This window comes from Hermetia illucens, chromosome 4, assembly GCF_905115235.1.
Source record: "Hermetia illucens chromosome 4, iHerIll2.2.curated.20191125, whole genome shotgun sequence".
NCBI classification, from domain to species: domain Eukaryota; kingdom Metazoa; phylum Arthropoda; class Insecta; order Diptera; family Stratiomyidae; genus Hermetia; species Hermetia illucens.
In genome coordinates, this window is record NC_051852.1 from 155778875 (window position 1) to 155806436 (window position 27562).

The 27562-nt window shown below is 44.9% G+C and overlaps 1 protein-coding gene across 4 annotated transcripts in view; it reads right to left on the bottom strand.

Annotated features, from left to right (window-relative positions):
* Positions 1-27562, bottom strand: part of LOC119655119 (calbindin-32) — a 356244-nt gene that overhangs the window by 73144 nt on the left and 255538 nt on the right. For all 4 annotated transcript variants that reach the window (XM_038060846.1, XM_038060842.1, XM_038060844.1 and 1 more), the window contains exons 10-11: positions 21005-21060; positions 20491-20536 (exon numbers count right to left, since the gene is read on the bottom strand). In XM_038060846.1, the coding sequence (XP_037916774.1) occupies positions 20491-20536; positions 21005-21060 (102 nt within the window). The remainder of the gene's footprint in view (positions 1-20490; positions 20537-21004; positions 21061-27562) is intronic.

Here is a 27562-nt window from a genome sequence, read left to right on the forward strand (position 1 = left end):
AATTAATAAATGAAAATGGAAAATCCTTATTCGTTGAATTCTCTTTTTTTTCCAACTGCTAGGAATTAAGAGGGAAATGTTTTATACTCACATAAGTAGCCTTGACGGTTCCTAATAAAGCCAGAAGGGAATGAGGATATTCTAGGGTAAGACAAGTGGTTTCGCCAACGTTTGTGGATAGCGTGAGAGGATTACATGTTTGCTTAGACATTTATTTGGAACAAGACCATCCCTTAGTTGAAAGTAAGATAAATAAGGAATTAAGCAGAAAGAGGAGAATTACAGAATATTGCCCAACGTTTGACCAAGGACGGATGAAGAATTAATTAGAAGTTTGTGGGGAGGGGGTGTTCATTTCCGACAGTGAAAGTACTGGTGAGGGTTGAATTTTCAACCCCATTCCTATAGACGGTGGAAAGTTTGTGGAGGAAGAGGAGAGAGGGAGATACCCCTCTTCAAACTCGATGTAACCTCGTAGCGGTCACCCCCTTAAAAAGTTATGGCCTTCAAAGTGGGGGTCTTTTGATATCATCAATGTAAAGTTTGAATTTCTAGGCTCACCCCGTGAGGCGGAGAGGACTGGGAGGATATGTGAAAGAGGACCCTTCCCCCTTTCTAGTCCCTTAATAAATTGCGAAAGCTGGTCATCTCTCTTTATTTATATGAGGCTATTTTCATGTCTTAATGGCAGGGTTTAATGTGAATCCCAATTCGCTATAGGCCCCTTCGCTTTCCCATGAAACAGTCGGAGTATGTCGCGCGAGGAGAAATCCGTGGAAGGGGCTATACCACCGTTGGCGGCACTCACGGTTAGGGTGCTTTCTTTTGGAGACGCTAACCGGCTGTGTGGTTTTACCAACTGGCGGTAGAATTTGCGCTGTGGGGCGTCATGGTGGACGCCACCGAGTTCAACCACGCACTTATCGGTTTCAACGAGGAGATTATTGAGTTTGTTGCGGATGTACTTGAGCACTCGAACGTCGGCCTGAAGAAGCAGCTAATTCGGTGGCTTTCAGTGTGTGAGGAAGCAAAGCTTAATCACTTGCTGAATAAACTGACGCTAGGCGATCGTACTCCCAGCCGGTTGCTTCGAGAAATGAAGCAGATGGGTGGGTATAAGGCTCTGAGCTGCTAAAGTCTCTCTGGCTGCAACGACTCGTGCAAGGCACTGGTGCCATCTTGGCCTGAGCGGACTCGGAATCGCTGAAGTATACGAGGTGTACGTGCGCCCTGTGGTTCGAGGCGAAACTCGGGAAATGGACGAGCTTAAGTGGATGGTGACAAAACTGGCCGACGCGCTCACAAAACTCGCAGCGACGGTTGGTACTTTACGTTCGGGAGGTAGATCTCGATTGTAATCATGATCTCCCAAAATGTCGTTAGGGTAGTCGCACGCCCGGATCTTCATTGGCCTCGACGATTTGCTGGTACCATCGGCACCATTGTAAATACAGAGTTTCAGCAACTAAATGTACCACCGGATGCACGTTTAACGCAATAAAAAACTAGGGTCGCTGGGTGCCTTGGCGATAGCTACTCGAAGCACAGTCCCACGTCGCCTTACAATCGGTAGGGGCGCTGAGGTGGTGGTTCTCCTTGTACTCTGTCCGGGTGTTCAGAGGTGGCGGTGAGGAGGGGTGGCAACCCTGTCGGTTGAACCAAAACCAAGTGGGCGAGGAGAACCTCCATAGAGTGGCAAATTGGTCACGAAACCTTACCAGGGGTATACTGGTACCATGGGAACCGGGATAGTCCCTGGACTCTCATACTTCGGGTGAACTCCCGTTGTATGTGAGTACAGCTCGGTTATTTGCGGTTGGCCCCCCTAGTGGGAGTTTCATGGTGGTTGTAGTTGTTCTCAAGCGAGAAGAGACCTTCGGGCCTCGGCGTGGTGTTGCGTTTCGACACGGGTGCCGTACTCCTTAGTTCGGTAGAGATTTAGGTAATTCTTGCATCCACCAGTATGAATGCTAAGCCATGCACTTGGTATAGACTGGTACCGTTGTTGTTTGTCTCCGTGGGGCTCTGATTGTGGTCACAAAATCAATCCGTGTCTTAAGAAGACCGTAGGATTAAGTCTCGACGACAGGTACCTACGTTAAAACCCCAAAGACTTAACTGCACCCTGTCCGAACACCTTAATTCCGCAAAATCTACGACTGGTAGCCTCGAACTCGTCTCCCATCCGCACCTATGGCTATAGGCAGGGGGAAGCGGATCTCGGACTGCGGCGAACGTTTTCGTGGCGTTTCGTTCTGGCGGATATTAGTACCCCCATATTAGGCGCAAACTTCCTGTGTAACTATGGGCTGCTGGTGGACTTGCAGAACAAGGCTTTCATAGACCGGACAACCGACCGAACTCACTACAGACGTCAGGAAAAATTTCGATCTGCCAGAATGACACTACTTCGGTAATTTTCGAGGATGCTGCTGACCACAGCATTCGCGCACTCTTCAGAAAGTATCGCCATATTACTACGGAAAGCTGTTTCTCCAAGCTGGTGAAGCAATACCATCGGCTCTCCGATCTTCTCAAAGGTGTGTCCACTTTCACCTCAGAAGTTTGCTGTGGCGAAGAAAGAGTTTAAAGATTTGATGAAACAGGGTATCTGCAGACCATCAAACAGTGGTTGGTCCTCTCTGCTTCATTTGGTCCCTAAGCCAAACGGGGAATGGAAGTCATGCGGAGATTATAGGTGTCTGAGCATCCAGACAGTTCTAGACTATTATCCCATTTCACTCATCCTTGATTTTCCTCAATCGCTTGCGTGTTTCCGACCTTGGATCTAGCCAAGGTGTTCCACCAAATCACTGTCGCTCCCGTAGACATTCCGAAGGCGGCGGTTTCCACACCCTTCGGACTCTTCGAGTTCACTAGGATGATTTTCGGCTTGTGCAACGCTGCACAGACTTTCCAGAGGTTCATCGACTCTGTTTTGCGAAACTTAAACTTTTGTTTCATATAAATGGCTTATGTTTTGGTCGCTTCCGCTTTCGAATCTGAACAATCAGAGCATCGCGAGTGCGTTTTTCAACGTCTCCTTGAGGCCGGAGTTGTCTTAAACGTTGAAAAATGTAGATTTTTACAGAAGTAGGTGAAATTTCTCGGCCACATAGTTACCCCTGACGGTATCCAACCTGACCCAGACATGGTTGAGGCGATTAAGAGTTTTCCACTACCAACCACAGTCAAGGATCCTCGAAGGTTCTTGGACATGTTAATATTCTATTGACATTTCTTGCCCAAGGCCGCTCATCACCAAGCGATCCTGAATGCCTACTTGTTTGGGCCCAAAACTAAAAACTCGTTCAAGGTTGCGTGGTCTGCTGAGGTCGTCCATGCGTTTGACTCGGTCAAACGACAGTTTTTTGATGCAACACTGCTGGCATTCCCTCAGCCAGATGCACCCCTAGCTGTGTTCACCGATGTCTCAGATACAGCAGTGGACGCCGTTCTTCACCAACGGGTGAATCAAATTTGGCGACCGTTGAGTTTCTTTTCAAAACAACTCAACCCTGCTTAACGCAACAACAGCGCCTGCGATCGTGGGCTACCCGCCGCGTACCTCGCCATAAAATACTTTCGTTTCTCCCTTGAGGTGAGGCCGTTCATCGTGTTCGTGGGCCATAAGGAACTTATTTTCGGGCTTAAACAAAAGCCCGACAAAGCGTCCCCTCGTCAACTTCGGCGCTTGAAGTATATCAGCCAGTTTACTTCTGATATTCAACACGTGTCTGAAAAGGACAATGTGGTTGCAGATGCTTCATCTCGAATTTCGGAGGTCGCAGTCCCCGCCGCGGTCGATTATACTACAATCGCTGAGACACAAAAAGACGACCCAGAGCTTCAAAGCCTGAAGGCAAACTCCGAATACAAATTCAAGGAGTTTCCTATTTTTGGTCCAAACTCTTATTTACTCTGCGAGACCTCAGATAAGGGGCCTAGCTGGGATCCGGTTTTAGAAACCAGAATAGTAGAATTGGGGTTAGTTTAGGTAAAACCGTTCGACCTTTAGCATACCATCGTGACTTCAGTGAATCTCATACTGGACCTGGACCTTATGACGCAACAATTGGAGAAATTCGCCAAAATATGCGGATGGCAGACAATGGAGGAATTTCGGGACCATTGTCATGAGCTCAAAGTTGTAAGTGAGCTGAAAGCTGATGATGGTAACCGGCAACTGATTGCTGCATTTAAATCAATCGGCTAAAGCGGGTTTTTGGTGTAGCTTCCATGGGGGCTAGTAGCCTTCTGAGGCTGGGTGTCAAGTATATAACTGCCCTGGCAACTACGGGAACAGTAGCATACTTTAGTTATCGAAATGTATCTATTCGTAAGGAGGTGGAGGTTATGAAGCATCAGCAGGCTAAGATTGCAGCTTTGACACTCAATATCACGAACTTAGAGTATCAGCAAGTCGAGGGGCACATCAACATGCTAATGGAGCAGCAGGGGAAAACAATGCTGAAACAAAGAGTTTTCAGAATTTTTAATGGGGGTGAAAACTCTGTTAAGGGAAACCAGCGCTAAACACAACCAGCTGCGTAGCATTCGTTCCACAAGAGAGCTGGCGGAGTATTAGAGTCGTATCAATAAAGACGTGCTTGGGATCATGTTTCCAGAGTTAGATGAGCCAGATCAAATATTTGGTGCACATATAGCGGGAGTTAGCCACCATAGTAGCCTGACCCCTTTCGAATATAAAGAGAAATTCCGACATGCAGCAGTTGTTTCCGTGCCTGATATAAAGATGCATCCCTGGGATCTTGGAATTGTCGTGCCATTTGGAGTCCTGTTCGTAGGACCAGAGAAGGAGAAATATTTCTTTGAGGAGGCTGCTACTGGGATCCTTCCTCATTTATCTGAGTTAAAGCTGGTGCGTACTGGGCGTTCCTGCATCCAGGAGCGGAAGTGGGAAGTTGCAAGACTGGTGCTCGGTGAAGCCGTGGGACAATGGTATATATATCGGTTATGTGAAGCCAAATTTAGGAGTGATTTTCCAAAGAGGGACGGACCGGATACCAATCACTTGCAACGTCATCCAACTAGAGATCCGGTGTCCTGTCACGTTCGTGGAATTAGATTACTGCGCATTGCATGCTGTTTCTCTTAAGGTTAAAGAAATTTTCCGGTTAACTGGATTAAGGCGTATGAGACCGCAACACCACGGTTTGATCCTCCCCCAACCCAGCTTGAAGCTGTTAAGGGCTGAAACCCAAGCCATAGAGGGGATAAATCGGAAGCTGGAAGAGGAGATTAGCCAAGGAGTTGATTTCGAGCAGTACATTCCGCACGATTGTGGCGGGGTCGGGGTGCTATTAGGCGCCGCCCTTGTGGGGTTACTGGTATGGACAATGACGAAAAAGGGATATTCCTCCTTCTTTTATTAGCCACCTATCGTTAGAATTGTGGGGAATTGGGGCTAAGGGGCGACTAGGGTAGATGATGCCTCTGCGACGGTTACTGGGGGAGGTTTTATAATTTCATAATTATCCGTACATTGTTGGGTCTTTTTCGCGCGGGAGGATGTTTACGAGAATCATCTGATGGCTGACGAGGTCTACCTGTGGTTTGGTCGCGGGATAAAGAAAGAATTCCGGCAAATAAAGCCAACATTTACTTGCGTCATTTACTTTCATGGGCCAAATAGCGTTAAGTCATTTTCGGCAAGCAGGCAAGGTTAGCATGCACTTTTGTTTTGTAGTCGTGTATGCAACCAAAATTGCAATAATCCAAGTTAAATAATGTTTGGGTAGACCATGGTCAAGAAGTACTTATGAAGGTTACGAAAGACCAGTGCAAGTGACTTCCGAGTACGCGGAATTGCTGGCGGAATAGATGAGGTAGTCGTATTTTCTACGGACAGGCGGGAAGTCTTCACCTAGACCCCAAGCAACGCTGAATTTAGTTTAGTAAGTTTGAATCTAAGAAGTTAAATAACTCAGTTAAATAAACCGTTCTGTCGCTTTCTCTGGTTCTGGGTGTTGACCATTTAGAAAAGGCAATGAACGGCGTCTTGAGGTAATGGAGATGAAGATGTTGCGTTGGACGAGTGGTATGACACGTTTTGATCACATCCGAAATGAGGATATCCGCGATCGTTACGGGGTTGCACCGATCGTGGAAAAGTTGCGAGAGAGGCGTATTCAATGGTATAGTCACGCAATTCGTGCAAACGAGAATTCACTTCCCAAGATTGTTCTGAACATCGAAGTTGATGGTAAACGACCAAAAGGCAAGCCGAAACAAGGGGATTTGATACGCTAGATGGGGATTTAAACGCCTCGAGATTGTATCTAGATCAGGTATTTGATAGAGCTAAATGGCAAAACCGATCACGACGAGCCGATCCTGCTTGTGAACGGGGCAAAGGCTGCAGGAAAAGAAGAAGACCCAATCACAAATTGGCTGCCAGGTCGAGAGAACGGGCCTTACTACCGAATTCTTGTCTCCTAACAATTGGTTTTCCAGAGTACAAAAGCAGATGCCTGCATGTTGGAGAAAAGTACTCTCTATAGTCCCACCATATTGGCTTAGGCTGAGAATGTCCTGCTTATATGGTTGGAATTCTCGCTTGAGTCGTAGCCGTGAAATTATTCCTTAGCAGAGAACCTGCTGTCAGGCCTCAAATTTTGGTGTCCTTAAAGCCCACCTGAACGGACTCCCTGCAGGCGCGAAGTTGTTAGTTGAAATAATCTTGGAACCCATCAGGAAACATCACGAAAGCTTGATCGACAGAGGGCAGGCTAGTTCCCACTTTGCAACGGTCTGTACCGATCCCATTTATACCCTTTGGATGATTGTAGAGCTATGAGCGGATTTTAGATCACCGGTCCAAATGCTCTTCATCAATTTCGAGAAATTTTTGGATAGCGTGAACAGGAATGCTTGTTTATTGGTGGCATTCTTCATGCTGCCTTGGCTGGAGGACTTGGAGGCACAGCCTTGGAGAGAAAGTCCTGGTCCGGGATAGAAATTATGCGGAAGAACATGGTCCGGGGTGAAAATTAGCTTTTCAGTGAAATTTCTATTCTGGGCTCCTGAAAAAGTCCGGAAACAGAAGGAGTCCTCTTTTTCCATTCGTCTCTCGCCAGGATTGCTTGGAGGGAATCGATGGCCTATGTCGTCTTTCCTCAAACCATTAGACTACCCTGATGACTCTGTTTGCTTTTCCTTTGAGTCCTGGAACTTGGCCAAAGGGCTTTGAAAGAAAGCAAGCAAAATTGGACTGATGATGACGGAAGCAAGGTTCCTACTTGTGTTAATGGCTAAGTTCGCCCTAGAATTACGTGGTGCAGAGCAGTGTAGGAGGAGTGCAAGCTTCTCGAAAAATCATGGAGGGAGTTAACGCCCTATGCGCATCTAAAGAACTATAATTATATTACGCTATGGATAGCGTTCCCAAAATTACCTGTTAGATAGTAGTCACAAAATGTCCTCTCTAACTAGAGCGGTCAGATTATAAGTTTTTCTACAATAGAACTGTGTTTGCATCTTCATCTAAAAGGCTCCAAAGCTTCCTTCCTTAACTAAGAATTATCTTTCAATCCTTCAAATGTCAGAACTTTGTGATTCATGACCACATTATTCCATCCCCATAAGTACAATAGGACAAAGTATCAAACACCTATCCCTGAAAATTTAATCCTCATCCCTTTCCCATTTGAAACACATTATCTATGCAGGAGTGATGATGGGTTGAGGTGAAGTTTTCCGTATCTTTCTAACAAACAAGATAGTAAGCGAATGTTCAGATTGTTTCATCCCTAGTTACGATACAATAAAACGTTTCACAAAGCATTGAGCTTCTTTGCTCCAAAGTACAATTCGTCCTGGCGTTTGGCTTTGTTTTCTGGGTAGACATGGATTTTGTTCAACTAGGGATGGTTTCATAGGAATATCCTCAATTACAGGAAGATACAATCATATACATATGCTATATATATGTATAGAGCTGATGACCATTTTCTGTTTGTACTATATAGGCTAACTAACCAAAAGCCACATTAAGATACATTTGTCCTTTTTCGTTTTTCTCAAGGATATCATCCCATATTACAGTTCTACTTGCACCTACGCTGTATCTGTGACTTTTTCAATGAATCTCTAATCACTTTGAGCTTTTGTAATGAAAACAAAATGGTTGTTACCTGTCGTGATGAAGATAATTTCCCAAATGGCTCTTGTTTGGACACGATATTCGTCGTGTCCTTTCTTCAGTATTGAATATTTCCTTGGGTCTTCGGCTAGCCTGATGGCCTAGTTTGATTCTACTGAGCTCTATATCCAACTATTTCCATTCAGTCTGCACCATTTAACAAATGTTCACGTGACATAGGATACAGGTGAATCGTTAGTTTTCCGGTGGTTAGACCTCTTATATGTTTTACTGGATCCTTGTTACACGTATATACAGATGTATCTAGCTCAAGAATATCTTTCTATTATATAAATTGGGTTCTGGGCAATGGGAAGAGTTTCAACAACGCAAGCTCGCCAAAAGATAAAAATTTGCCCAACGTCGTAATAGTGACCTTTGCAGATATGTCCTGACAGTTTTTCTTGATAGCGATGTGGTTCCAGAAGGTCCAATTCCTGTTGGGTTCAATTTATTTTCAAGTTGCCATTTTCAGGATACAGATACTCTTGTTTGTGTTTGTTTGCTAAAAAATTATTCCTAGAATGAACTCTGAGATACATATGTATCTATGTAAATGGATTCAGAGATAAATGGGTTTTCTGGTGGGCAGAAATTGTTAACAGATACAGAATGATTTATTGGATTCGCCGATGAAATGGCGGAAGTGGGTGATTTTAAACTGGTGCCATTTAAACAAATTCAGTTTTAATTAGGATCAGGAGCAAAATCATAATGTGGTGGCATCAATTTCGATTCAGTTTATGATTTACAGACTTCAATGAATTGATTGGTTGAACCACAAAGGTAAAAAGTGATATATAGTTTTCATAGATACTTACATATTTATCTGGATATTACCGAGGCAATTTATTTTAATTTACGATTGGTTTATGAAGTGAAGTCAAAAAGTGTTGTATGAATCGTTGTGATTTCATGGATGAATCAGAATGACGTCATAATTAAGTCGAATTAAGTAAATTGGGGGTGAGAGAAGGGTATTTTTAACCGAATCCAGCAAGATATGTATGTGTTAAAATCGTAAAATAAGTACGAAGCACTATAAATGATGATTAAATTGGAACTGCCATGAAGTATCCCTCAAAAAAGATTGTAATTACAATTTAACGTTTTGTTTTTATGACAGTAATTGCATCCATGTAGTTATCTCTATGGAAAACTTCATTAAAAATGCCTTAATAAAAAATGTTAATCAAAAATGAAAACCAACCTTCATTAGTGCATTGTTTCACCATTTAAATTTAGTCATTCAATTGTCCTTATTTTAATTTTATGAATATTATCTATTCTACACTAAGATGTTTACTAAGGACCTCCTGGGAGGATGTATGCATTGCATCATCTACAACCAATTATGGTTTGTGCTGCTCCAGTAAAACCTGTGATATTTTGAAGCTACCAAATTTTGGTTTATCTAATTTTATTGCATCAATACATATACGAAATTCCATTCTACTTTTGCCTGAGGAACTTTCATTAAATGTAAGAAAAGATAGCATTATCTTGCAGATATTTACAAAGTATGACCCCGAAGTGAACCATCTAAAAAGACCGGTAGGAAGAAGGAGGGGGATAGGAGTATTGGCCAGCTTGAAAAGGGCGACTTAAGGTTTCGTTCAGGGTAGAACCAACTCGGTAGACGCTGCTTCACCTATCCCCTTGGAGGTTCAGCCCAAAAGTCGGGTCCGGGGACTCGAAAGGTGGAAGAAACTTTCCAATTGTCCCGGTCCGTCAACAAGGGGACGCAGACGCAGGTTTCCCTCAAATCCCGAACAAAAACTTCACTTTGACTAAATTGATTTCGAACCAGGACAATGCAATCGGTAGACGCTGCTTCACCTATCCCCTGGACAGAACCGTCGATCGTCCTTTCTGAAAACTTGGGGGTTGAGCCCAAAAGACGGGTCTGGGGACTACTAACATGGAAAAAACTTGCAGAACAGTATCATTCAGATTGAATAAAAGATACAATCTTGACAGTTTCAGTAAAATATCTCCAGGTAACAGAAGAACTGAAAACCAAATTACGGCCTGTCTGTCGATATCACTGCTGTCTAATTCCCCCCGAAAACGAAAGAGGGAGGCTTGGCAGAAGAAGAAGTTCAGTCGCAATAGAGAGAGGATTACAGGCTAAATGTTACTTGTGAGAATCTCCTCATCGGTCTCTACTAGGAAAAGCGGAAGAAAGGGAAGCTGGAGTTGTGAACGCGACTCGTTTAATACCGGTATGTGCAAACGGATCTAAGCATCCTAAATACCGTGAACCTGGAAATGCTCGAAACTGCTAAAAACGCTTATGCAGCAAAAGTGATAGGAATCCATATACGAGTATATAGCGGAGAGGTTCCACTCTGGTTTTAGTCACGAAAGGATGTTGGCCGAGGATCACAGTCGAACAACGAATGTGAGAGAACTTCTTTTCCTTGAAATACTCACGGAATTGGAAGGGGTATTATCGAATGCCGTGACCTCATACACTTTCAGAGGAAGAGGCGTGGGGTCTATAGCGAACCTGATATACGTGAGCGCTATTTTAGCTAGTAGGATTGATGGGCAGGTCAATAAGGGGTGTAATCACAGTGACCATTAGGCAATGTGCATTGAAATCAAGGGCGCGTCGAGTTTGAAAAGGACCTCTGCCGAGTAATTTGCCGGGGTGGACGAGAAAATGATGGATAGCGTCATCTACAGCAGGTTGCTGGCTATAACTGAAAGCAGCATTGGCTTGTCGGAGTTTTGGTACGTCCACCCTACTATGGGTTTAATAAGAATGGTGGTGAACTTGGCAAAAGAGGCGCTGGGTTCCGGCAGTTGCAGTGCTGTGTTGGCATTGGATGTCAAAAATGCATCCAATTTCGTCTACTCCAAATTAAAGTGGTGATAGCTGACATATATAGGTCTTGCCGGATATTTTGCGAATTTTGTTGAGAAGCGGGGGTATGATAGGGCTTGTCACTAGAACCCCTACTGTGGAATGTCATATTAAATAGTGTGCTTACTCTTTCCGTTCCATAAAAGGCGAGGATTATTGGCTTTGCAGGTGATCTGGCTGTTTTTATTATAAAAAAAAAACTCAAAAGATGTATAGGTCCACCCGACGGAGACAGTGATAGCGGTAAAGTCCTGGCTTGAAAAGCCAAGCTGTCCTTAGCGGAAAAGAAAATGGAATCAGTCTTAATAACGAACCTTAGAAAGACGAAGACTGTAAAAGTGAAAGGTGATGGTCGTCTCAAAGCCGAATACCAAATACCTGCGGGTGATGATTTATGACAAACTGAGCTTTAGGAAACACCAAGAGTATGCATTCCACAAGGTTGCTAGTTCCTTCACAGGTTTTCGCACTGGTTTTCCAGCTGATAGCTCTGAAGATTTGCAGTACTTCACATTAGACGAGGCATTATTGGTAGTGACGGTATGATCTCAGTCGACATTCAGTTGAAAAAAATGAGTATGCTGAACCTTGTAAAACGTATTGAGGGGCGCATAAAATGCAGAAGTGCAGTAAGGTGAGTGTCGTATGATCTCTGGCAACGCAAATGGGATGAGTCTGCGAACAGTCGGAGGGTGCACAGGCTTATTCCGAACATTAGGGTGCGGCTTGAGCAGAAACGCGAGGAGAGCAACTACCACGTTAACCAGTTCATGGAGCAGGGTAGTTTCTACAGGCAGTCAAAAGCATGCTTTGGGTGAGATTATTCTTGATGCGGTGGCATATTAGAGGATCCGAAGAATGAGTTCTTTCTGAACGAACCAGTAGAAAGGAGCGTGGGCTCACAGAATATAGTTGAAGGAGTTCATTCCTAGTGAAGTGCGAATGCGCTTTAGCGTCACTGTCATGTGTCAAGTAAGAAGTCTACAGCAGCAAGGCAAGCACAGAAATGAATACAAACATCTATGGCCACAATTTCGCTTTGCTATTAATATAGTATGTTGGTCCCAAGCCCAGGTAAAGGGGAAGGGTTTGATGCAACGTACTCTGTACTATCCTCAGTAAAACAAAAATAAAATCCTGAGGTCAGGGAAAGAGATAAATAGAGTATAGTTGGAGCTACTCCACTATGCTAAATCCTACCTGATCTCTCTTGGTGACAGAGCCCGCGGCAGGACCACCACGAAAATGCATAAAATGTCGTTACAAACATGATGATCGGATTGAGTCACAAGCCTCGGAGAGATGCTAGGGCGTCCACCTCAGTCGACGTGGCAGGACGGGCCCCTGTCCTGTCGAGAAATGGGCAAGGGTTCTTGACGCATCGACGGCGTCAGGACGTAAGCAAGTTAGTCCGTACACAACGAACAAAACAAATACGTATCTGCACGCTAAATGTTGGTACTCTAACAGAAAGACCGAGGAACTTGCAAGAGCCTTTCGGAAAAGGCGCATTGATATCTGCTTTCTGCAAGAAACCCGATGATTTGGTTTGGTGCCAAAAGCTGCGACATTGAACGCGAATGCGGTTAAAAATGGCTATAAACTTCTCTATTTTGGTAGCCCACCACTCAATATGGTGTTGGCATTGCCATCTCAGAGGGTTTCCGTGATGTCATTAAAGAAGTCGAACGATTTGATGATCGGCTGATGAAGCTCACCATTATATCAGCTGATTGCACTATTCACTTTGTCACCGCATACGCACCACAGACAGGTCGACCTGACGAGAAAGATGCCTTCTGGTAACTTTTCGATGAAAAGGCTTGTCACGTGCCTACTGACGATTATATTATCATTGAAAGACAGACGGTAACAGGTGCCATGGGGGAAAGTGGTTCGGAGCGCACAATGAGGATGCGAGCGTATAATCGATTTTGCGGACACCCATGACCTTGTACTTATGAATACATGGTTCATCAAACGATTGTCTCATCTTCCTACATTTTATAGTGGGAACAGTAAAACGCAAATCGACTATATTTTCATAAGACGCCAACATTTTACCATTGTCACTGATTGCAAAGTCGTTCCATATGAGACCATCGCACCTCAACATCTGCCGTTGATTACCGTCCTGTGAATTAAACCACCGATAAAACAGCGTGAGGAACGCACTGGCCCGCGACGCATTAACGAAAGGAGCCTTGGACAAGATGGATTTTACAACGATGAACCCAGCAATGACAACAGATCAACGATTTGCACATTTTCACATGGAACATGCGCTGCCTTTACAGACCGAATGCTGCCGAGCTGCTAGCCGAAACTCTGTCCCAATATATGGCTGACGTAACAGCGTTGCAAGAGATGCGATGGAGAGGGACCGGTTTCCTGGAGAAGAGCCGCCACACCATATATCATAGCGGTGATCGAGTAAACCATGTGCTCGGAGTAGGTTTCTTAGTCAGCCAAAAAATGAAACCTGCTATTACCGGCTTTGAGAATATAACCGAAAGGTTTGTTTTAGTTCTGGTTATCTTATCACCACTACGATAAAAATAATGAAATTTGTCCACCTGTACGGGCGGGAGCAGTGTGTAACGTTAAGAACCGGAGGGGAGTGAGTTCGACATTATTGTCAGTTACACACCACCGTGTATATGACATCGAAGATGATTTTTATAGAGGAGATCTCATGTGTGAGCTGAGAAAATTCAGCTTGGGAAAAACGGGCGATTTTCGTAACCAAGTTATAAACTCGCTTTGGGAGAATGTCGCGGTACGTTCCCAAAACATGAGACCTCTACGCTGCAAGGATCTCGATGACATTCGAAGAAGAAATCTGCACTACTTTGAAACAACTATTCAAGTTGGAGGAATTTGTAGAAGAATCCATCGTGAGTCTGAAAAAGGATTATGATGATACTCACAATGTGACTGCCAGTGGAGGCAGCGCAGAAGTTGTTGGCTGTAGGGAAAGTTCAAGCAGGATGGGTTGTTTACCGTCTAAGAGCCCAGAGCTTTTTAAAGAGGTGTGTCAAATGCCTGATATTTGGACATTTCGCGAAGGCCAGCACTAACGGCAGCGTCCGGTCTGTTTGATGTCGAAGATGTGGAGAGAAAGGATATATTGCCAAGGAGAGCAATAGGGACCCCAGGCTTTGCTTGCTCATACTTTATACGCGCACACCGCAGTGGAGATTGCCATCATCAGTGAGCTCTACAGAAACCTTTACGGTGGTGTATGGATCACAAATTCAACTAGTGGCTTTATGTGGGCAAAAACAAGCGGTATTATCATATATAGCTGCTACGAATCACTGAGTCTCACATTGGTTGAATCTTAAGACTTGTTAGACAATCTCGATCTCGATGCAAGAAGACGAAGTATAAAGATTATAGCCGGTGTGGGCCATCGGATGGGGCGGCAAAGAGACTATCGCAAGGGGGCGGTGGTTATTAAAAGCACTTGCCGAGTTAGATATAGTTTTGGCCAACGAAGGTGATGTAAATAACCATTGATAAAGGGGATGTGGTTCAATTGTGGATTTGACTTTTGTCAACCCTGGCACGTGATGTGTCCGGGCAAGTTAGCTAGGATTTACCTACAGCGACCTGCAGGCAATCACCTTTGAGATAGAGACAAATCGACAGGGCAGGAGACCAACATTTCGAAAGTCAGAATTGAAGGGAACGGCAGGATGATCTGCAAAAGCAATGAATGTGCAACCATTCATGGAGGTATGGTTAAACCAGCCTTACAAGGGAAGCCCTCCGCGGATAGAACTCTCCATGTCACGCAATGCATCGCTAAAGTAAGCGACGCAGACATAGGAGATGCTAACTCTTTACTAGAAAATCCAATTACTGATGGAGTAGATCACTGGTCAGCCTTCGATCGACTTGCTCGATTAGGAGCACAAGAAGTGTGTCTATTAGGAACCCGCAAGAACCTCAAGTCTGCTATGGAGTGAAGCAAGGGGGAATATTCTAGGGAGCTCTGTTCGCAGTCGGGCACAAACCCGTGGGATAGCACCTTTAAAATCGTGACGGGACGATTCAGAGGCCGTTCATCTCCGCCAATCACATGCCCTACTCTTGTTCAAAATCATCCAGGGGAAGTGAGCGTCTTCCTGCCAAGCCTGAATGCAATGTCGATTCTGGAAGTCTCCAGAGACGAGCTGCCGTCGAAAAGGCGACGGTAAAGCCTCGGGTCACAACGCATACTGAATTAGGCCCTCAAGCTTGCCGTCACATATTGATTGGGTATGTTCGAGGAGTTGTTTGAAGTGTGCATGCCTGTGGGGATATTTCCTGAATTTTTAAAATGGCAGAAACTGGTAGTGCTTCCTCAGGCTGGTAAGCCTTACCGTCCTCCTACTGACCCATATGTCTTCTAAGTACTACTGGAAAAATGTTGTAGCGGGTAATTACCTTTGGTTGTCGAGAGTCAGGAAAGCGTTTCAGATCGGCAGTATGGATTTCGTAAAGCCACATCAATCATTGATGCCATCAAGATGGTTATTGGACTAGCCAAAAATGCAATTCATGGAAAGGTTTGTAGCAGCAAATATTGCATGGTGGTGTCCCTGGACGTGGGGAATTTCCGCGGAACCTGTCTCTGGTGACAGCTGGTGTTTTCATCTATGTTGCTTTCATTGTAGATAGCTACTTCTGAAACCGGACGATCTGGTATGATACCGATGATAGACCCGAGGAGTACCTTGTCTCCGCGGAAGCGCAGGGCTCCTTACTTGGCATAGCACTGTGAAACATCATGTACAATGGTACGGTGGCCAATTCCGCCGACGACATATCACTGGTTGTGGTCCCAAAACATCTCGAAGATGCTGAGCTGTACTCAAATGAAGCATTCAGTGCTGTTAAGGCTTGGCTAGAAGCCGCTGGACTGACACTTGCAGAGGAAAAGATGGAAGTGATCCTCGCCACCAAACGCCGGAAGAGAAATTACGCCCCCATTAGAATTTAGAATTACGTCATCACTTTTAAGCCAGCCAAATATTTGGGAATGATGGTAGATAGGAGGCTCAGTTTCAAGCAACACACAGAGTATACTTGCGGAGCAACATCCGCTACAAGTGTGGCTCCGGAAAGAATGATGAGGTACATAATAGGGTTGCGGTATATTTGCAGGCTGTTCATAGCTAGGGAGATGATTTTTATCTTGCTGTATACAGTCCCAGTTTGGGAAACAGTGTCGCAGGTTTTAAGGAATGCGTGACCTATAGAAGAGCAGCCCTAAGGGTGTGCTTTTGCCTTTAGGACCGTCTCAGATGAAGCGGCATTCGTCATATCGGGAGCGATGCCGATGGACATCTTGGCGGACGAGCTTATGAATATTTATAACGCCAGGTTCATCTCCCCTTTATCTCAAGTGAAAAGCATCGAAAGAGAGAGATCCATAAGCAAATGGCAACAACAACCAATCAGAAATGGGTCGTTCGACCTGCAGTTTGGCCGCTTTCGGGCAGTAGCTGGAGGGAAAATATGGAGGGATCCGGTTTCTCACCGGCATGGAGGATATCGTCAATATTAGTATATTAGGTTTAAATTGGACATCTTAACTGCTTGTCCCGGTTGTCCTACGATGGGATTCCGGAAGACCCTGTGCAAGTATGCGTCCAATGCCCGAAGTTTGTAGAAGAAAAGAAAGGCTTAGAAGAAAATTCTGGCTGAAGTGCCACCACCGATCAACTCCATGGTCACAGCAATTCAGAATAAACTGTGAAAAGTAGAAGAAGTCAAGAAGGCATGGTTACCAACGCCGCAGATAGGAGAAACGAGATCTGGCTAGTGAACTGACTCCACCCCGTGATGTAATACCTAATGATGGTTCCAGGAAGCAGGAAGAGTCGGGAGTGGTTTGGTCGGTAAAAATTCCGCACTCTGGTGTGGGGTGTTTTCAACAAAACCTTAAAAACAGGAGTCGCAGGTCCCAAATATTTTCAACTTACTAGCAAAGATCATTATAACCCGGTAAAGTTACCAAAATTTCAGCAGGCTAGGCGACAAAAGTAGCTGATTAGATTTTGCCATATAAAGGTCTTACATTCGCTATTTGCCTAACAAAAGTGATCGCCATCACCTGAGATTGTCAGACCACTGGTCGAACTAATGTCATCTAACCATATATTGACATGAGATGGTACAAGAGAGATGTTGGAACGACGGAGTTACAACAAATTACTCACTTTAGAAAATGTATAAAAGGACTAGTTTTCGGCGAATATGCTGGCTCGTTTTCGTAGAGTATTTCCTAACGGAGTGTCCGGATAGCTGAATGGTTAGAGCACAAGGCTGTTGTACGGAAGGTCGCGGTTCAAATCTCACTAGTGGCAGTGGAATTTGTATCGTGATTTGACGTCGGATACCAGTCGACTCAGCTGTGAATGAGTACCTGAGTCAAATCAGGGTAATAATCTCGGGCGAGCGCAAAGCGGACCTCCTACAGTGTACTGTAGTGTACCGTTCTGGTCTTGAATGAAGTGTTCTAACACACTTCAAGATCTTGATCCATTATGGATTGTTGCGCCAACGATTATTATTATTATTTTTTTCACAATCTTGGCAGATGCCGGATTTTGCCGAATACTAGCACTAAGTGCCAAGCATGATCCTACCTACTTAAAAACTAAAGGAGTGCTGGTGATGGTGGCCGGTGGTAGGTCAGTGGGAGAATCCGTCGAGTACTCCCTGCAACATCGAGCACGTATGCAGAATGGTGTATTTCTGCATGGTTTGAACCAGACTGTGCAAAAGTCCCAGGACATCAACGGAAGCCATGAGGGATTTAGGTACAATACCAGTAGCTGACAATATTATGGGAGTTACAACCACCGGCTCGAGACGCCAAATTCATGTGTTTACTGTGCATTGCCTTCGACTTCCATTCTTCGATCCGCCCTTGGTCCGACTTCACCCCACTCAGAGGATGGAAAGATCGATCCTTTAAGTTAAGTGGAGTCAGCTCAGAGTCTGCCTTGCAGACAGTCGCATGCAAGGGACTCGCCTGCTCTTTGCTGTAAAAATAAGCGCGCAGCGAGTCGACTTGGCGATGATGTTGTGCCGCTACGTCAACCACGCCCCTACCTCCGATATCACGAGGCAGGTTCATCCGCTCCACGGCAGACTTTGGATGATGCATTCGGAATTTGGACATAGTTGTCCGGATCCGCCGCTGGATGTTTTCCAGATCGGTCTTCGTCCACGGCAATATTCCGAATGCATAAGCCAGTGAAGGGATAGCGAATACATTCAACGCGCTTATTTTATTCTTCCCCGAGAGATGCGATTTCAGCACTAGCTTTACTCGTCGCAGGAATTCGGACAGTTCAAAGGACATCCTTCAGATTGCCAACTCGAGCATGGGTTCCTTGTAGAATTCCTAGGTACTTGTAGAAATCTGTCTCGGTCATAGCTTCAATGTGGAGGTCACCAATGCTATGTCCGGCATGCGGCTCGTGATGACCTTTGCGGATGGCTTGGATTCGACACTTGTCTAATCCAAACTCTATCTGAATATCACGGCTAAATAATAGACAGACTTTTAAGATGGTTGTCAGTCCCAACATACAGCTTGATGTCATCTAAGTACATCAAGTGTGTCAGTTCGCACTTAGCACGTAGGCCATACTTTATTGCAAAACCATGCCCTCTAGCATCATTCAGTAGCCATGAGAGGAGATTAAGTGCCATACAAAACCAAAGGAGACTCAACGAATCCCCCTGGAAGATGCCCCTTCGTATACGTATGGGCTCTGAGGTGTTAGCACCCTCTGATGTACGGACTGATAAGGTGGTAGCCACCCTTCCATGACTGCCGCCAAAAACTTTATTAGTTTCGGATCAATGCGATACAGATGTAGCACATCGATTAGCCAGGTATGCGGGACGCTATCAAAAGCCTTGGCATAATCGATGTAGCAACTAAAGAGGTTTCTTTGCCCTCTAGTTGCTTATCCTACAACTACCGAGTCGATAATGAGTTGCTCTTTGCAACCCCTTGACCCAACTCGGCAGCCCTTCTGGTCCTCGGACAGAATGTTGTTGGTCTCGAGGTGCGCCTTGATCCTTCCACTAATAATGGACGTGATGAATTTGTAGAGGGTTAGTAAGCAAGTGATCGGTCTTGTGTCTGCGGGGACCTGCACCGTGTCCTTCTTAGGGATAAGGTAGGTAATCCCCGCAGTGAGGAAGAGTGGAAATTCCTCCGGCCGACTCATGACCTAATTTATACTGCGTATTATTATTTCCTAACGAAGATGAAAAAGGTGAAAAAAGCGGATTCATATAGTCAGGAAGTGGATCCAGTGGAAGTTTGGAGCGGATACTCTAATAGTCGTATATCATAGATTCCGAGTTGGATGACGTAACTTACGTAACCAAGTATTGAGCCCCCGGTAGGTTTAGTTCGTGATTTTGGCATGACTAAAACTATGATTAAATTCCTAAAAAGGTCACCGTAGGTGACAAGGAATCAAAGCATCTAAAAAGGAGGCACCAATTATAGATACCATGAAAACCACTGTAAGCCATTTAATTCTCCCAAGGATCTTGATGATTTATTTGCCAGAGATACCACCTACTAACAAGGTAAGCCTATAATGCGGTTGAGGTCTCAATTGCTCGTATACTGCCTTAGCATGTCCTTGGTGGAGAACTTCGGATGTTGCGGTAAAGATCCTAATGAGATATTCATGCCAAGCCTTTGAATGTGCCTTTTGCTGAAGGATTATAAATTTGGCGATACTGTAAGTCCTTGCAATATATCTTATGTCTTGTATGACACAGCTTCAGATAACGAATTTCATCTAACCCACTTCACGTATCTCTTACATAATTCGTACGTATTTGCACGATACACACTTTAGTCCTGATGATTTCAAAGGAGTATCTCTTCCTTTGCATGGTGAGTTTCATGTTTGAAAGGTTAGTTTTGTTTATTAGGCGAAGTTTATACCTACTCGGCCTAGTTTGGAATATTTGCACATTCATCCGTAAATACTGGCTCCGTTTATTTGGAAAGCACTCGCAGATATGCCGCAGCCAGGAATGTAGGCATTAGGCAGGAACGTGGACAATTGTACGAAACGTTATTGCAACGTGCACCGGTCGTCCTTGGAGTTTTGTAAAATTGCAAGAATGTTACTTTGAAAATGTGGAAAATGAATTTCGTATTTGCATTTCCGCAGGCAAAAGTAGGGAATTCTTCAGAGACAGGATAAGAGCAGTTGTTACATTTCTATAAATTCATATGGTTGGATGAACATGTATGCATGTGTTTCGTATGTCCCTGCTGTGTAGCTTCTACTCTAGATTCGTCCTTATTCCTTCCTATGTTATATGACCTATCTTTCCTACGTATCTGGATAGCGTACATACTTCGTTTCGATTTTATGTAAGGATAATAAAAAGAATTTTCTCAACTACTTACCTTGAACACCTGTCGACATAAGAAGTTCTCCTTGACGGGCAGAAGCCTGGAAGGTGAAGGAGTGCAGCGGAAGGTTCCAAGCAATAAATCCAAGTAATCCGTTTTAACATGGTTGTAGTAGTATTTGTGTATACAGCACAACCGCATGTCGACCAAATTTCCATCAAGAGTGTCGTGAAAATTTGAAAATAACGTTTCACCGTGTTCGTGTCACGACAGCAAGTTAATCCACATATCACGAGGTGCCAAGTAACGCGACGAGGAAAGGTGAAAAGTAAAAAGAAAAAAAGTTAAAATCAGGAAAGGAAACAGAAGCATGAAAAACCGCTGCAAGTTTCCTTGTGAAAATTGGTTTTACTGGAGATGAGAAAACTTTGCGGATGAGAACGAGGGCAATGAAAAAGTTTTCTTTATTTTCACATTTTATTGAGTTTATTTTTTCTTTTTGGAAAATTTTTCTCTTTTTTTTCAAAACTGCTGATAATGTCGGGTAAGTTGAAGATATTTTACTTACTTTGCCATTTCAGATAACTGTAAGCGGCCGTCCTTATTTGCATCGAATACTTGCAGCTGGAAGATGAACAAAAAGGATCATAAATAAAGTTTGTGTATTGTCGGTGGTAGGGAAGTTGTGATACTTGTGATTCATGGGTGACTAAATTGGCAAGGATTTATTTTTTCTCTTCGTTGAAAAGTTGCATGATGGTTGTTTTAAGGAAGATTACATTATTGGAGTCCTTGAGAAAGTTTGGTGTTGAGGACATTGATGTAGAAGTTTGTTTTGTTTTTAAATTCGTTTATAGTATAACTTACTGAAGGAGTTCCATTTTAATCTTAGGAGGAATTTCCCGTAAATTTCGAGGTTTTACCAACGTGAGAAGTAGTTGACAGAGAGTGATTGACACTGATGTAACGATGAATTATTGCGTTTTCCTTTCTGATGGCGAGCAATGAATGTTGGTAAGTAAGTAGGTATTAGTGACACAGATCTTCAGAACCAGCCTGTAGCATTCATGAAGGAATGCAACTCTCCCACCCTGCAAATAGAAATCTCTCTTAGGTCCCCTAAGAATAGTGTACCCAGTCTCTGTAGCCTGACTCTAGCTGTAGTTGGGCAGATGGAATATCAATACCAGAGCCCCGTCTGGGCAATCCGTCAGCTCGTTCATTTTCCTCTATGTTCTTTTGCCCCACCAGCCTCGAGGATGTCGTCGCTGAGCACAACGCCCGCTTGGCTCTCGATCAGAATGACTATGTTACGCTTGGGGCCCGGATCATGCTCCAACCATCGGCAGACTTCCAGTACCGCCAGTACTTCCGTTTGAAATACCCTAGCGAAACCTGGGAGACTATATGACTCGGATACACTGTGTATATTCGAGAAAACCCCAGCGCCGACTCAACAGACCAGATCATCGGTGAAGAATACTGTGTCGTAACCTTGCGACACGCCGCCGGTCTTCCACGTTGCCCTGGTTGGAAAGTCCATAGAAAAGTTTTTCGTGAAGTTCAGCTTGCATGTGGCATAGTCCGTGGGGAATGCCCAGATTTCCCGAGGTACTTCGTCTAGGATGTTACTGTGGGCGTAGGGCTTCGCTGTCCAGCATCCGGACTTACGTAGTCTGACGGCATTGCATGCTACAACGTATTTAATGTGGAGGTCTAGGGGGAGGAGGCTCAGGAGTACATTGAGAGCATCTGCCGCGCAGGATTGCAAAACCCCAGCAGCACCTTCATACGGGTTTCTTTGAATCCTATTAAGCTTCTTTCTATTGTACTTTTTGCTCAAAGCCTGCTACCATACAATAGAGCCGGACGTTAAAATTGGGACGCACCACAGCGGTAAACATCCAGAGAACCATCTTCGGCCGGAGACCCCATTTCTTTGCAAAGGTTTTTTGCAGGCATGGAAGGCAATACAGAGCTTCTTAACCCTCAGTTGTATGTTCAATATCCAATTTAGTTTCCGATCCAGGATTACACCCAAATACTGTACATTGGAGGGAAGAACCAATCTTTGTTCATTCAACCGTGGTAAGTGGAATTCGGGTACTCGTGAATAGCATCAGCTCCGTTTTGATTGGAGTTATACCGAATCCGGTAATGGACAGAAACATCTCGTGACACTAATATCACCAAGCCGTCGGTATACGCCACCATCTCGTTGCTGTCCAATATTCATAAAATTTCGTCAATCATTATTAACCGGAGAGATGGCGCCACCCTGGGACGTGCCTCTGTTCACCGCTCTGGTCAAATGATTGCCTCCCAGATCAGACTGGATTATCCTGCTACTTAGCATGGAGCGCAACGCTGACCACATTGCTTCCTAGTGTACCGTTACGGTCTTGAATGAAGTGCTCTAACACACTTCAAGGCCCTGATCCAACATGGATTGTTGCGCCAACGATTATTATTATTATTAGCATGGATATAATCCAATGCATAAGATACCTTTCCATTCCAATACTGGTCAAGGCTTCCTTGATGGTGTTGGTACTAATGTTGTTGAATTCTCCCTCTATATCCAAGAAGTTAGGGTATACTGCATGCACACCATGCTAATTACCTCGTGGAGAGTTGTTTCTGGGGATTTGCCTTTGGCATGCTGGGACTTAGAGAAAGGCGTTCTGTCCATAATCGCCCTCAAGTGGATGTTCAGGACGTGCTCCAGGGTCTTCAACACGAAAGGAGTGAGGCTTATTGGTCGAAAGTCCATCGCGGGCTCATGGCCCTGCTTGTCCGCTTTCGGTATGAAAACCACTCGGTAAACGGTAAATCTCAAGAAGCGACATTAGCCCAGCCGATCTTATCCCCGGTAATTATCGATGTGATAGTCTCACACAGCTGGGGTGGTCACAAACCCTCCAAACAAGGCTCTGATTTTCAGTCAACCTCGCTGGCGGGAAAGTGCGTCTGAACTAGCGGCTCTAAGGTTTCACCAGAAGATTCCGTCCAGGAGCGTTGAGCAGAGGCAAAGTAGGGGATGAATCCCGTGTGTATGCCTTTGGCGTCCAGGAGATGCTTAATGATCATTTCTGACAGCCTGGCCCCAACACTGGTCCACATCTCCGGCGCTAGTTTGCGGCTAGCGGAATTACCATCCTGCCAAAGCCACACATAATAACCACACATCGACGGGGCTTCAGGGCGATGGGCTTCGCCTCCTACTCGTCTGCCAGGCGTTTGCTGTTATATTCCTCAGCAATTACCTGATATTTAGCTTGCAGGTCCTCATTGAGGTGGGCGTTCCTCGGAGACCACTGCACCCACCATACGAGACCGCCTTTAAAGTCCTGGAGCGAAAAAGGCTCTCCTTGTCGAGGCTGAAAACCCTCGCCGAGCCGGTGGCATGGGTTTATATCCATGCTACAGGATAATCCATATTTGACCAGAGCTGTGAACAAAGGCCGGCCCCAGGGTGGCGCCGTCTCTTTGGTGCTCTGTTTAATAGTGATTGACGAAATTTTACGAATATTGGACAACGGGGTGGTGGCGTATGCCACCCACGAAGTGTCAGGTTTCCCCGGTAACCATTTGCGGGGTCACGTCCCAGGTTCCTCAGCTGAACGTGCGCGGTTTGAGCTCGGGGCAGAGTGATGTGGCACCACATAGGAGACATGAACTATGAGTGCATTGCCGTGGTAAATTCGCCTCGCCGGGTGGCAACGGGTCCTTCGCCGAATTTCTTCCCTTCTTGTGCTAACCGCTGGCGTGAGAAGACATATATTCCTAAAGACCAACCAAGCGGAGTCAAATTAAATTGTAACTGTACAACTTTACTGTAACTTTGAACACTTCTAACGCGGGAAGAGGAAAAGGTAGGAGATCAAATGACAGAACAATGTTCAGGGATGTTTCTAGCGAGGAGTTTTAAGAAGCTAGATTGACGCGAAGTCAGAAGAGGATTGCTTTTGAAAGCAGAGAGAGATTACACACAAAAATAGGAGGATTGGTTGCTCTAGGTTCGAATTCTGGTTGGAATGGATTTTCTTTTGTTTCCTCCCGATGATATAGGCAAACCACCTGAACGCATTAAGAAATAAAGTACAGTCTCATTGAAATCACCATTCAGCGTATGAAGCCACCATCCATCCATCGACTTCGCGTAAGTTTTCGTTGGTGTGAATTACTTGACCATACCATGGAGCACGCCTCTCTTGCAACTTATTTACGATCAACACAACCCTATATTGGTCGCGCATGTTCTTATTACGGAAGGTGGTGTCCGTCCCTCATCCAACGTAATATCTTTGTCTACATTACCGCGAGGCGCCGTTCATTGTCTTTTATAGTCGGCCAACACTTGGAACTATGGAGGGCCAAAGGACGACCGACACAGCCGTAAATTTTGAATTTGAAGCGTTCGTTGATGGTGAACCAGACAAGGTAAGAACGTAAGTGCTTAGGAGAGGAAGGGACGTAGCAGCGAAGAAGATTAGATATCACACATTAATCGAGGGAGGAGGGGAACCCAGTTGATTCCCGCCAGGGCTAAGTTCAGACTTTGGAAGTTCGCCTTGCGAAAGTTAAACTTGGTAAGCTTGCGCGCGACAAGGCAGTGGAGTCGGGATATCTGAGCATCGAACTTGCATGTACGATGATGTGCAGCAGGAGCAACGTAAGAGTTGGCATGAGGGAATCGGAAAAGGTAACGCACAGGAAGATTCGAGAGGACAAGATCAAGAGTGCGATCTTAGTGGTTTCTAGAAAGGATAAACTGGAGGGCGGCACAGGTGCACATAATAGTGAGTAAAGGAAGGCAACGGTGAGTCGAGTTAGGGAAGGAGGGAGGGAGGAAGCATAGGAAGGTTAAAGTCGCCACAGAGGATGAAAGGAAGTGAGGGGAACAAAACGATTAGGACTTCTGATAATCTGTAGAAGAAATCCTCGTACAGGGAAAGAGGGCTGAGCCAGGGAAAATATACACTAAATATAATAAAGGGGCATACTTTTGGCGGAATGACTGGTATGGTGACAGAATCGTAGGTGGAGGAGAAGGAGGAAAAGATGATTTCGCATACGGAGAGGAGACTCAACAGCTATTAGGGCACCTCCGGCGGTTGTCCTTCGTCAGATTTATACATGAGAGCGGTGAAAAGTTGAATTGGCTTTATTTCTGATATAGACGAGAAAACATTCAGCGGGGGTCCGCTCGGGCGACATGAGATCCGTAAGGCTTGCAGTGATGCGCAGGAGGAAGCGTGGGGTGGCGCTAATGCAGCGACAGTAGGACAATTGTCAGAATTGCGTACCGCAGTCGAGGCTGAGTAAGGAACATGTCCCTCGAATGGAGGGCAATTTTTAAGTTGGCTTGCGGACGCCGTCGGGGTGGTACGATCTTTTATAGACGCTGTGAAACAGTGCGTGGCAGATAGAGACGGAAAATTAGTCGACCAGGGCGGCTTAAATATGGTGCCAGTATTGAGGTCAATGAGGGACCTGTTATATAGATCCGCTAGTAATTCATAGTAGCACAGGAAATTCGCACCTAAAATGAGAATGCTGATATCCGCGATAATGAAACGACAAGAAAACACTAGTTAAAGTTCTAGCCACATGTCTACTTGCCTGTAGTGATACGTGCGGATCGACGAGGAATATGCTGCCGCGAGTTTTAAAGACTGCGGTATTATGATGCCGAGATACAGGAAGAACCGAGACTACATCGACCAGTTAGTTACCCCAGGAAGAATAAAGATAGGAGAATACAACTTTGAGACCATTGATAATTTCTCCTATCTAGTGTCGAAAATCATAACCGATAACAGCTACGATGATGAAATCCGCGCACGATTGTTGCCAGCTAACAGTGCCTATTACAGCTTACAAAAACTGTTCCGCTCGAAACGTCAGTCACGCCAATCCTCATGTATTTTTCGGAGGCTTGGGTTCTTAGCAAGAAAAATTGCGAACTCTCTTCTCTCTTCGAGAGAAGAATCCTCCGAAAAATTTTTGGCCCCTTACGTGAGGATGGACGAGTTCGTAGCCTACATAACGACGAAATCTATGAGCGCTACAATGATCGTCAGGTTGTGGATAAAATCCGGGAATATTTTGGGGTGGGCGAGCCACTTAATACGTATGGATGAGGATGATCCCACCCGAAAAGTCTATAAGGACAATATCTATGGTAGAAAAAGAAAACGAGGCAGACCCTGCCTAAGATGGAGCGATGGCGTAGGTCAGGACGCCTGGCAGCTTTTAGGGATATCGAATTGGTGGACCTCGGCACAAAACCGGGATGCCTGGAGTTCCTTATTAAGGCAGGCCTAGATCGGATACCAGATACCGCCAACTATCCAAGACTATTAAAAGATATTACTCTAGAGGACCAAGAACTTCAAATAGATTTCAATAAGAGCGAAATATATTCCATTAGGACACTAGGAATGATCTGGCTCCCAGAGGCGGACCAATTGCAGGTCAAGGCCGACATGGTACAATCAGAGGATGTCTCCGGAGCCGCAGCATATATTCGGTCGTTGGATGGAAATCATAGGATCATCGTGCGACTTCTCTATGCAAAGTCGCAAGTGGCGCCAGTAAAAAAACTCACTATCCCAAGTTTGCGAAATTAGTTGCTGAACTGGCAGAAAGGATCAGACGGGACTTCCAAATAGCAAACATGATGATTTTTCTTTAGACCAACTAGTAAGGCAGTGGCGTTACTAGCCGACGCCAGGCAGAAATTTTGGCCGTTAAAGGGAAGCACCGTTGCTAGATCTATAGTACATCATTACCAACGATGAACAAGGGTGAAGCCAAAGATGTTCCAAGAAATAATGGGGAACTTAACATTTCGAAGGAAACAACCAGTTCGGCCGTTCATAAATTCTGGTCTTGACTTCCGTGGACCATTATAAGTTCACGATAAGGTCAGGAGTAAAAGGTGTCACAAATGGTACTTAGCGCTGTTGCTTTGCCACTAAGGCAGTGTATCTTGAACTCGTCTCGGACTTGACGACTGATGCGTTCATCGGAGCATTAAAGCGATTTATGGCTAGAAGAGGAGGATATAAGCAGCTCTATTCCCACAAAACGACGAATTTTGTGGGAGCCAAAAACAAGC